This window comes from Panulirus ornatus, chromosome 4 (assembly GCF_036320965.1).
Source record: "Panulirus ornatus isolate Po-2019 chromosome 4, ASM3632096v1, whole genome shotgun sequence".
In the NCBI taxonomy this organism is placed as follows: Eukaryota; Metazoa; Arthropoda; class Malacostraca; order Decapoda; family Palinuridae; genus Panulirus; species Panulirus ornatus.
The window spans coordinates 58,963,826-58,976,330 of record NC_092227.1 but is presented as its reverse complement, the minus strand read 5'-3'; the positions used below and the strand labels follow the sequence as shown (position 1 = coordinate 58,976,330).

The window sequence follows — 12,505 nt, the reverse complement described above, 5'->3', positions numbered from 1 at the left end:
TCACTGCTTCTAACAACTTGCCTCCCACACCATATATTCTTATTACCTTCCACAGAGCATCTCTATCATATATATATATATATATATATATATATATATATATATATGAAGGCATGTACAGAGCATCAGATTGGGGAAGAGTAAGGGTAAGAGAGATGTGTGGAAATAAAAAGAGCGTGGTTGAGAGAGCAGAAGAGGGTGTTTTGAAATGGTTTGGGCACATGGAGGGAATGAGTGAGGAAAGACTGACCAAGAGGATATATGTGTCGGAGGTGGAGGGAACGAGGAGAAGTGGGAGACCAAATTGGAGGTGGAAAGATGGAGTGAAAAAGATTTTTTGTGATCGGGGCCTGAACATGCAGGAGGGTGAAAGGAGGGCAAGGAATAGAGTGAATTGGATCGATGTGGTATACCGGGGTTGACGTGCTGTCAGTGGATTAAATCAGGGCATGTGAAGCGTCTGGGGAAAACCATTGAAAGCTGTGTAGGTATGTATATTTGCGTGTGTGGACGTATGTGTATACATGTGTATGGGGGTGGGTTGGGCCATTTCTTTCGTCTGTTTCCTTGCGCTACCTCGCAAACGCGGGAGACAGCGTCAAAAAAAAAAAAAAATATATATATATATATATATATATATATATATATATCACTATGACCCGGTCTCGTGCATCAAAACCACTAACACACTCATTCAGCTGCTCCCAAAACACTTGCCTCTCTTGATCTTTCTTCTCATGCCCAGGTGCATATGCACCAATAATCACCCACCTCTCTCCATCAACTTTCAGTTTTACCCATATTAATCGAGAATTTACTTTCTTACACTCTATCACATACTCCCACAACTGTTTCAGGAGTATTGCTACTCCTTCCCTTGCTCTTGTCCTCTCACTAACCCCTGACTTTACTCCCCAGACATTCCCAAACCACTCTTCCCCTTTACCCTTGAGCTTCGTTTCACTCAGAGCCAAAACATCCAGGTTCCTTTCCTCAAACATACTACCTATCTATCCTTGAAGAATGTGTGGAAGTCGAGAACATTATCTCGGAAAGCAAAAATGGGTATGTTTGAAGGAATAGTGGTTCCAACAATGTTGTATGGTTGCGAGGCGTGGGCTATGGATAGAGTTGTGCGCAGGAGGATGGATGTGCTGGAAATGAGATGTTTGAGGACAATGTGTGGTGTGAGGTGGTTTGATCGAGTGAGTAACGTAAGGGTAAGAGAGATGTGTGGAAATAAAAAGAGCGTGGTTGAGAGAGCAGAAGAGGGTGTTTTGAAGTGGTTTGGGCACATGGAGAGAATGAGTGAGGAAAGATTGACCAAGAGGATATATGTGTCGGAGGTGGAGGGAACAAGGAGAAGAGGGAGACCAAATTGGAGGTGGAAAGATGGAGTGAAAAAGATTTTGTGTGATTGGGGCCTGAACATGCAGGAGGGTGAAAGGAGGGCAAGGAATAGAGTGAATTGGAGCGATGTGGTATACCGGGGTTGACGTGCTGTCAGTGGATTGAAGCAGGGCATGTGAAGCGTCTGGGGTAAACCATGGAAAGCTGTGTAGGTATGTATATTTGCGTGTGTGGACGTATGTATATACATGTGTATGGGGGGGGGTTGGGCCATTTCTTTCGTTTGTTTCCTTGCGCTACCTCGCAAACGCGGGAGACAGCGACAAAGTATAATAAAAAAAATATATATATATATATATATATATTTATTTTTTATTTTATTATACTTTGTTGCTGTAGGTTTGCGGCAGGGGTGTGTGATGTCTCCATGGTTGTTTAATTTGTTTATGGATGGGGTTGTTAGGGAGGTAAATGCAAGAGTTTTGGAAAGAGGGGCAAGTATGAAGTCTGTTGGGGATGAGAGAGCTTGGGAAGTGAGTCAGTTGTTGTTCGCTGATGATACAGCACTGGTGGCTGATTCATGTGAGAAACTGCAGAAGCTGGTGACTGAGTTTGGTAAAGTGTGTGGAAGAAGAAAGTTAAGAGTAAATGTGAATAAGAGCAAGGTTATTAGGTACAGTAGGGCTGAGGGTCAAGTCAATTGGGAGGTGAGTTTGAATGGAGAAAAACTGGAGGAAGTGAAGTGTTTTAGATATCTGGGAGTGGATCTGGCAGCGGATGGAACCATGGAAGCGGAAGTGGATCATAGGGTGGGGGAGGGGGCGAAAATTCTGGGGGCCTTGAAGAATGTGTGGAAGTCGAGAACATTATCTCGGAAAGCAAAAATGGGTATGTTTGAAGGAATAGTGGTTCCAACAATGTTGTATGGTTGCGAGGCGTGGGCTATGGATAGAGTTGTGCACAGGAGGGTGGATGTGCTGGAAATAAGATGTTTGAGGACAATATGTGGTGTGAGGTGGTTTGATCGAGTAAGTAATGTAAGGGTGAGAGAGATGTGTGGAAATAAAAAGAGTGTGGTTGAGAGAGCAGAAGAGGGTGTTATGAAATGGTTTGGTCCCATGGAGAGAATGAGTGGGGAAAGATTGACCAAGAGGATATATGTGTCAGAGGTGGAGGGAATGAGGAGAAGTGGGAGACCAAATTGGAGGTGGAAAGATGGAGTGAAAAAGATTTTGAGTGATTGGGGCCTGATCATGCAGGAGGGTGAAAGGCGTGCAAGGAATAGAGTGAATTGGAACGATGTGGTATACTGGGGTCGACGTGCTGTCAGTGGATTGAACCAGGGCATGTGAAGCGTCTGGGGTAAACCATGGAAAGTGTGTGGGGCCTGGATGTGGAAAGGGAGCTGTGGTTTCGGTGCATTATTACATGACAGCTAGAGACTGAGTGTGAACGAATGGGGCCTTTGGTGTCTTTCCTAGCGCTACCTCGCACACATGAGGGGGGAGGGGGTTGTTATTCCATGTATGGCGAGGTGGCGATGGGAATGAATAAAGGCAGACAGTATGAATTATGTACATGTGTATATATGTATATGTCTGTGTGTGTATATATATGTGTACATTGAGATGGATAGGTATGTATATTGTGCGTGTGTGGACATGTATGTATATACATGTGTATGTGGGCGGGTTGGGCCATTCTTTCGTCTGTTTCCTTGCGCTACCTCGCTAACGCGGGAGACAGCGACAAAGCAAAATAAATAAATAAATATATCTCTTTTACCTGCCAGATCCACTCCCAGATATCTAAAACACTTCACTTCCTCCAGTTTTTCTCCATTCAAACTCACCTCCCAATTGACTTGACCCTCAACCCTACTGTACCTAATAACCTTGCTCTTATTCACATTTACTCTTAACTTTCTTCTTTCACACACTTTACCAAACTCAGTCACCAGCTTCTGCAGTTTCTCACATGAATCAGCCACCAGCGCTGTATCATCAGCGAACAACAACTGACTCACTTCCCAAGCTCTCTCATCCCCAACAGACTTCATACTTGCCCCTCTTTCCAAAACTCTTGCATTCACCTCCCTAACAATCCCATCCATAAACAAATTAAACAACCATGGAGACATCACACACCCCTGCCGCAAACCTACATTCACTGAGAACCAATCACTTTCCTCTCTTCCTACACGTACACATGCCTTACATCCCCGATAAAAACCCCTCACTGCTTCTAACAACTTGCCTCCCACACCATATATTCTTAATACCTTCCACAGAGCATCTCTATCAACTCTATCATATGCCTTCTCCAGATCCATAAATGCTACATACAAATCCATTTGCTTTTCTAAGTATTTCTCATAAAATGGAAGCGGAAGTGGATCATAGGGTGGGGGAGGGGGTGAAAATTCTGGGAGCCTTGAAGAATGTGTGGAAGTCGAGAACATTATCTCGGAAAGCAAAAATGGGTATGTTTGAAGGAATAGTGGTTCCAACAATGTTGTATGGTTGCGAGGCGTGGGCTATGGATAGAGTTGTGCGCAGGAGGATGGATGTGCTGGAAATGAGATGTTTGAGGACAATGTGTGGTGTGAGGTGGTTTGATCAAGTAAGTAACGTAAGGGTAAGAGAGATGTGTGGAAATAAAAAGAGCGTGGTTGAGAGAGCAGAAGAGGGTGTTTTGAAATGGTTTGGGCACATGGAGAGAATGAGTGAGGAAAGATTGACCAAGAGGATATATGTGTCGGAGGTGGAGGGAACGAGGAGAAGAGGGAGACCAAATTGGAGGTGGAAAGATGGAGTGAAAAAGATTTTGTGTGATCGGGGCCTGAACATGCAGGAGGGTGAAAGGAGGGCAAGGAATAGAGTGAATTGGAGCGATGTGGTATACCGGGGTTGACGTGCTGTCAGTGGATTGAATCAGGGCATGTGAAGCGTCTGGGGTAAACCATGGAAAGCTGTGTAGGTATGTATATTTGCGTGTGTGGACGTATGTATATACATGTGTATGGGGGTGGGTTGGGCCATTTCTTTCGTCTGTTTCCTTGCGCTACCTCGCAAACGCGGGAGACAGCAAAAAAAAAAAAAAAAAAAAAAAAAAAAAAAAAAAATCTCTTATCCTTTCATTACTAACTTGATCAAACCACTTCACACCACATACTGTCCTCAAACCTTTCATTTCCAACACATGTATATATGGATTAATAGATTCCCCTAGAAAAAAAATCACATACCTTTTTCTGTATAGGCCAAGGCTTGGTAATGGCAGCGATATCACAAATAGTCATCATCATGCCCCGAAGCTGCATTCTTTCCTCCTCTTTGATGAAATCATAATGTTTTGCTTTCACCAAAGCAAAGAAACCTCCACGCTTTCTGTTAAGAAAAGAGGAAATGGATAAAGATAGTGTCAGTAATTAACTTGTTCTGCATTTGAATAAAATGGAAAAAGTATTAGCAACACTACACATCTCACAAGCAGCTACAACATTCAGTACAGTGCAAAATACTGTAAAAGTAAACATACGTGAGGTTGTATGTTGCTGTCATAACTGAAGCATTCTTATTTACTCATGTATGCCAGAATCAACAAGAATTTACTTACAAAACATCACAGCAATTTGTCATCAAGAATCCTGTACAAGTTTGCTTCTTTCTCTTTAATCTCTCAACTCCATCTAACAAATATAAATGTTCCCACTATGGCTACTACAGCCATACTTATATGGGTTGTCTTTTTCCACCCTCAATGAAATTCAAAGGCATGCTTTTTTTGGTATGAAGAAATGCCATATGTCACTCACAGTTATGATATTAGCATCAGAAAATATCCTTTTGTACCAGTTACTTATATAATACAGGAGGAGGAGGTATGGCATTGTCCTTCCATTGCATGTTCACTGGCTAATCTCTGAAATCTGCTGTGCAGCTGTGCATGCTTGGCCTTGCATATTGGTGATTGTTTCTGGAGCACTAATGATAATGTTATTGATCTGGTGGGTTTAAATTGTAATTATGATCATAATTGGAAAGTGATCTTGATTGTGATATAGAGAAAGTAAGAGTGGAATGTCCTAGAACAGGGGTCTGTGACTGTTATAAATTATTTGGCCACTTTACTGGCAAGTAATCAGTGATTGGCCACAGCTACTGCATGTGATAACCACACAATATATATTAATAGTCTGCTGGGGGTGGCGAGGCCTGGGGGGGTGTTATTAATTTTTCGCTGACTACATAGCATTGGTAGCAGATCTGAGTGAAAAACTACAGAAGCTGGTTTCTGAGTTTGGGAGAGTATGTGAAAGGAGAAAGTTGGCAATAGACGTGAATAAAATCAAGGTTATTAGGTTTACTTGGAGTGTGATTTTGAAAGGAGAGTGGATATTGTAATGATTTTGCCTTAGGAGCTGCAGCAAGACATAGGGTGGGTGAGGGGACAAAGGTCTTGGGTGTATTGAGGAATGTATGGAAAGGCAGGACACTTTCTTTAAGCGTAAAGATCCCCATCTTTACGCTTAAAGAGAGTGTTAGATGGTATAATAGTCCCACTGGTGATATATGGATGTGAGAATGGGCCTTAGACAAAAATGTATAGGAAAGGGTGAATGTATTGGGAATGAAATGATTAAGGACAATGTGAGGAGAGGAGGGTTGATCAAATAAGAAATGATATGGTAAAGAGATTTGTGGCCATAAGAGGAGTATGTGTGAGAGAGTTGAAAAGGGTGTGATAAAATGGTATGGACATATGGAAAGGATAAGTGAAGTAAGAATGACTATCAGGGTATGCATATTAGAAGTGGAGGGAACAAGGGAAAGAGAAAAACCCTGGAGGATGTGAAAGGATGGGGCCTGAACATGCAGGAGGGTGCAAGTTATGCAAGGGATAGAGTAAATTGAAGTGATGTGGTTGGCAGAGCACAATGTGCTGTCAGTTGGCTGTACCAGAGTATGTGAAGTGGCCAAAGAAAACTACGGAAAGGTCTGTGAGGCTTGATTGTGGATAGCAGGCTGGTTTCAGTGCATTATACATAAGAGCCAGTGAATGGATATGAGCAAATGAGACCATATTATGTTTTATGTTTTCCTGGCACAACTTGGCTGAAGCAGGGGGTAGCGATGGTGTATCCTATGGGGCAGAGAAGTGCCAGGAATGGATGAAGGCAAGCAAGTATAAATATGTACAAGTGTATATATGTATATGTCTGTGTATGTATATAAGTTAATATGCACATTTACATATATGTGTGTGTATGGGTATTTATGGGAGCAGCTGAATGAGTGCTAGAAGTTTTGATGCGTGAGACCAGGCGAAAGTGATGGGTGATTTGAATGCAAAGGTGAGTAATGTGGCAGTTGCGGGAATAATTGGTGTACATGGGGTGTTTAGCATTGTAAATGGAAATGGTGAAGAGCTTGTAGATTTGTGCGCTGAAAAAGGACTGGTGATTGGGAATACCTGGTTTAAAAAGGGATATACATAAGTATACATATGTAAGTAGGAGAGATGGCCAGAGAGTGTTATTGCATTACATGTTAATTGACAGGTGTGTGAAAGAGAGACTTTTGGATGTTAATGTGCTGAGAGGTGCAACTGGAGGGATATCTGATCATTATCTTGTGGAGGTGAAATAGAAGATTTGTAGAGGTTTTCAGAAAAGAGAGAATGTTGGGGTGAAGAGAGTGGTGAGAGTAAGTGAGCTTGGGAAGGAGACTTGTGTGAGGAAGTACCAGGAGAGACTGAGTGCAGAATGGAAAAAGGTGAGAGCAAAGGATGTAAAGGGAGGGGGGGAGGAATGGGATGTATTTAGGGAAGCAGTGACTGCTCGCACAAAAGATGCTTGTGGCATGAGAAAGGTGGAAGGAGGGCAGATTAGAAAGGGTAGTGAGTGGTGGGATAAAGAAGTGAGATTATTGTGGAAAGTGGGCAGATTAGAAAGGGTAGTGAGTGGTGGGATAAAGAAGTAAGATTATCAGTGAAAGAGAAGAGAGAGGCATTTGGTAGATTTTTGCAGTTAAATAGTGCAAATGACTGGGAGATGTATAAAAGAAAGAGGCAGGAGGTCAAGAGAAAGGCGCAAGAGGTGAAAAAGAGGGCAAATGAGAGTTGGGGTGAGAGAGTAACATTAAATTTTAGGAGGATAAAAAGATGTCTTAGAAGGAGGTAAATAAAGTGCGTAAGACAAGAGAACAAATGGGAACATCGGTGAAGGGGGCTAATGGGGAGGTAATAACAAGTAGTGGTGATGTGAGGAGATGGAGTGAGTATTTTGAAGGTTTGTTGAATGTGTTGATGATAGAGTGGCAGATATAGGGTGTTTTGGTCGAGGTGATGTGTGAAGAGAGAAGGCAGGGGTCAGGGAAAATGATTTGGTAAACAGAGAAGAAGTAGTGAAAGCTTTGCGGAAGATGAAAGCCAGCAAGACGGCGGGTTTGGATGGTATTGCAGTGGAATTTATTAAAAAAGGGGGTGACTGTGTTGTTGACTGGTTGGTGAGGATATTCAAAACATGTATGGCTCATGGTGAAGTGCCTGAGGATTGGCGGGTGCATGCATAGTGCCACTGTACAAAGGCAAAGGGGATAAAGGTGAGTTTTCAAATTACAGACATATAAGTTTGTCGAGTATTCCTGGGAAATTATATGGGAGGGTATTGATTGAGAAGGTGAAGGTATATACAGAGCATCAGATTGGGGAAGAGCAGTATGGTTTCAGAAGTGGTAGAGGATGTGTGGATCAGGTGTTTGCTCTAAAGAATGTATGTAAGAAATATTTAGAAAAACAAATGGATTTCTATGTAGCATTTATGGATCTGGAGAAGGCATATGACAGAGTTGATAGAGATGCTCTGTGGAAGGTATTAAGAGTATATGGTGTGGGAGGCACGTTGGTAGAAGCAGTGAAAAGTTTTTATTGAGGATGTAAGGCATGTGTACGAGTAGGAAGAGAGGAAAATGATTGGTTCTCATTGAATGTCAGTTTGCGGCAGGGGTGCATGATGTCTCTATGATTGTTTAATTTGTTTATGGATGGTGTTGTTAGCGAGGTGAATGCAAGAGTTTTGAGAGAGGGGCAAGTATGCAGTCTGTTGTGGATGAGAGGGCTTGGGAAGTGAGTCAGTTGTTGTTTGCTGATGATACAAAGCTGGTGGCTGATTCGGGTGAGATACTGCAGAAGCTGGTGACTGAGTTTGGTAAAGTTTGTGAAAGAAGAAAGCTGAGAGTAAATGTGAATAAGAGCAAGGTTATTAGGTACAGTAGGGTTGAGGGACAAGTCACTTGAGAGGTAAGTTTGAATGGAGAAAAACTGGAGGAAGTGAAGTGTTATAGATATCTGGGAGTGGATTTGGCAGCGGAAGCGAGTCACAGGGTGGGGAGGGGGCGAAAGTTCTGGGAGCGTTGAAAAATGTGTGGAAGGTGAGAACATTATCTCGGAAAGCAAAAATGGGTATGTTTGAAGGAATAGTGGTTCCAACAATGTTATATGGATGCCAGGCATGGGCTATAGATAGGGTTGTGCGGAGAATGGTTGATGTGTTGGAAATGAGATGTTTGACGACAATATGTGGTGTGAGGTGGTTTGATCGACTAAGTAATGAAAGGGTAAGAGAGATGTGTGGTAATAAAAAGAGTGTGGTTGAGAGAGCAGAAGAGGGTGTGTTGAAATGGTTTGGTCACATGGAAAGAAGGAGTGAGGAAAGATTGACAAAGAGGATATATGTGTCAGAGGTGGAGGGAACGAGGATAAGAGGGAGACCAAATTGGAGGTGGAAGGATGGAGTGAAAAAGATTTTGAGCGATGGGGGCCTTAACATACAGGGGGGTGAAAGGCATGCAAGGAATAGAGTGAATTGGAATGATGTGGTATACTGGGGTCAATGTGCTGTCAGTGGATTGAACCAGGGCATGTAAAGCATCTGGGGTAAACCATGGAAAGTTTTGTGAGGCCTGGATGTGGAAAGGGAGCTGTGGTTTTGGTGCATTATACATGACAGCTAGAGACTGAGTGTGAACGAATGTGGCCTTTGTTGTCTTTTCCTAGTGATACCTTGCACATGTGCGGGGAGGGAGGGGGGTGTCATTTCATGTGTGGCGGGGTGGCGACAGGGATGAATAAAGGCAGCAAGTATGAATTATGTACGTGTATATATGTATATGTCTTTGTATGTATATATATATATATATATATATATATATATATATATATATATATATATATATATATATGTATACGTTGAAATGTATAGGTATGTATATGTGCATGTGTGAACGTGTATGTATATACATGTGTATGTGGGTGGGTTGGGCCAGTCTTTCATCTGTTTCCTTGCACTACCTCACTAATGTGGGAGACAGCGACTAAATATAATATAAAAAAAAGTGTTTATATATATGTATGTATATGTGCTTGTATGGGCGTTTATGTATATACACATGTATGTGAGTGGATGGGCCACGGGAAACAGCATTGCTACCCCCTGCTTCAGTGATGTAGCGCCAAGAAAACAGACAAAAAAAGGCCACATTTGTTCACACTCAGTCTCTAGCTGTCATTTGTAATGCACTGAAACCACAGCTATCTATCCACATTAAGGCCCCACAGACCTTCCCATGGTTTACCACACACATTTCACATGCCCTGGTTCAGTCCACTGACAGCACTTTGACCCCGGTATACCACATCGTTTCAGTTCACACTATTCCTTGCACGCCTCTCACCCTCCTGTATGTTCAGGCCCCGATTTTTCAAAATCATTCCATCCTTCCACCTCCAATTTGGTCTCCCCTTGTTCCCTTCACCTCTGACACATATATCCTCTTTGTCAATCTTTCCTCACTCATTCTCTCAATATGTCCTAACCATTTCAACACACCCTCTTCTGCTCTCTTAACCACACTCTTTTTATTTCCACACAACTAGGATTGATGAAGAATGAGTAGAGGAAGAGAACATTATCAAAGAGCAAGAATGGGTATGTTTGAATTAATAGTAGTTCCAACAATGTTGTATGGTTGCAAGGCATGGGCTATAGATGGGGTAGTACGGAGGAGGGTGGATGTGTCGGACACGAAATGTTTGAGGGAAATATGTGGTGTGAGGTGGTTTGATCGAGTAAGTAATGAAAGGGTGAGAGTGTTGTGTGGAACTAAAAAGAGTGTGGTTAAGAGAGCAGAAGAGGGTGTATTGAAATGGTTTGGTCACATGGAGAGAATGAGTGAGGAAAGATTGACAAAGAGGATATATGTGTCAGAGGTGGAGGGAATGAGAAGTGGGAGACCAAATTGGAAGTGGAAAGGTGGGGTGAAAAAGATTTTGAGTGATCGGGGCCTGAACTTGCAGGAGGGTGAAAGACGTGCAAGGAACAGAGTGAATAGGAACGATGTGGTATACCAGGGTCGATGTGCTGTCAATAGATTGAACCAGGGCATGTGAAGCATCTGGAGTAAACCATGGAAAGGTTTGTGGGGCCTGGATGTGGAAAGGGAGCTGTGGTTTCAGTGCATTACACATTACAGCTGGAGACTTAGTGTGAACATATGTGACCTTTGTTGTCATTTCCTGGCACTACCTTGCATGCATGTGGAGGGAGGGGGGAGGTGTCATTTCATAAATGGCGGGGTGGCAGCAGGAATGGATGAAGGCAGCATTTATGAATTTGTACATGCATATATATGTATATGTATGTATACTTTGAAATGTATAGGTATGTATATGTATGTGTGTGGGTGTTTATGTATATACATGTGTATGTGGGTGGGTTGGGCCATTCTTTCATCTGTTTCCTTGTGCTACCTTGCTAACACGGGAGACAGCGTCAAAGTATAATTATGAAAATAATAATAATGTTGAAATGTATAGGTATGTATATGCGTGTGTGTGGGTGTTTAAGTAAATACATGTGTCTGTGGGTGGATTGGGCCATTCTTTCGTCTAAATTTGGATGGTATTGCAGTGGAATTTATTTAAAATGGGGGTGACTGTGTTGCTGACTGGCTGGTAAAGATATTCACTGTATGTATAATTCATGGTGAAGTGCCTGAGGATTGGCGGAATGCATGCATAGTGCCATTGTACAAAGACAAAGGGGATAAAGGAGAGTCTTCAAATTACAGAGGCATAGGTTTGTTGAGTATACCTGGGAAATTATGTGGCAGGGTATTGACTGAGAGGGTAAAGGCATATTCAGAGCATCAGATTGGGAAAGAGCAGTGTGGTTTCAGAAGTGGTAGAGGATGTGTGCATCAGGTGTTTGCTTTGAAGAATGTTGTGAGAAATACTTAAAAAACAGATGGATTTGTATGTAGCATTTATGGATCTGGAGAAGGCATATGATAGAGTTGATAGAGATGCTCTGTGGAAGGTATTAAGAATATATGGTGTGGGAGGCACGTTGGTAGAAGCAGTGAAAAGTTTTTATCAAGGATGTAATGCATGTGTACGAGTAGGAAGAGAAGAAAGTGATTGGTTCCCAATGAATGTCGGTTTGCAGCAGGGGTGCATGATGTCTCCATGGTTTTGCTGCATTACACAAGACAGCTAGAGAATGAATGTGAATAAATGTGGCGTTTGTTTTCTTTTCCTAGCACTGCACTCAGTCTTGCCTGGTACTTCCTCATTCAAGTCTCCTTCCCAAGCTCACATACTCTCACTACTCCCTCCTGAAAACCTCTAGAAATCATCACCTTCGCCTCCACAAGATAATGATCAGACATCCCTCCAGTTGCACCTCTCAGAACATTAACATCCAAAAGTCTCTCTTTCACACGCATATCAATTAACACAAAATCCAATAACGCTTTCTGGCCATCTCTCCTACTTACATATGTATACTTTTGTATATCTCTCTTTTTAAACCAGTTATTCCCAACCACAAGTCCTTTTTCAGCGCACAAATCTACAAGTTCTTTACCATTTCCATTTACAACACTGAACACCCCATGTACACCAATTATTCCCTCAACTGCCACATTACTCTTTCACCCCATTATTCTTTCTCTCCACATTATTCTTTTTCCCCTATCCTCAGGGATAGGGGAGATATTTTATTCATTCATTTATTCATTTTGCTTTGTCACTGTCTCCCGTGTTAGTGAGGTAGCGCAAGGAAGCAGACGAAAGAAATGGCCCAACCCACCCA

At 42.4% G+C, this 12,505-nt stretch overlaps 1 protein-coding gene across 9 annotated transcripts in view; it reads right to left on the bottom strand.

Annotated features, from left to right (window-relative positions):
* The window catches only part of Pde11 (Phosphodiesterase 11), a 1,275,799-nt gene that overhangs the window by 31,697 nt on the left and 1,231,597 nt on the right, over window positions 1-12,505 (bottom strand). For all 9 annotated transcript variants that reach the window (XM_071695072.1, XM_071695082.1, XM_071695086.1 and 6 more), the window contains one exon: window positions 4,598-4,739. In XM_071695072.1, the coding sequence (XP_071551173.1) occupies window positions 4,598-4,739 (142 nt within the window). The remainder of the gene's footprint in view (window positions 1-4,597; window positions 4,740-12,505) is intronic.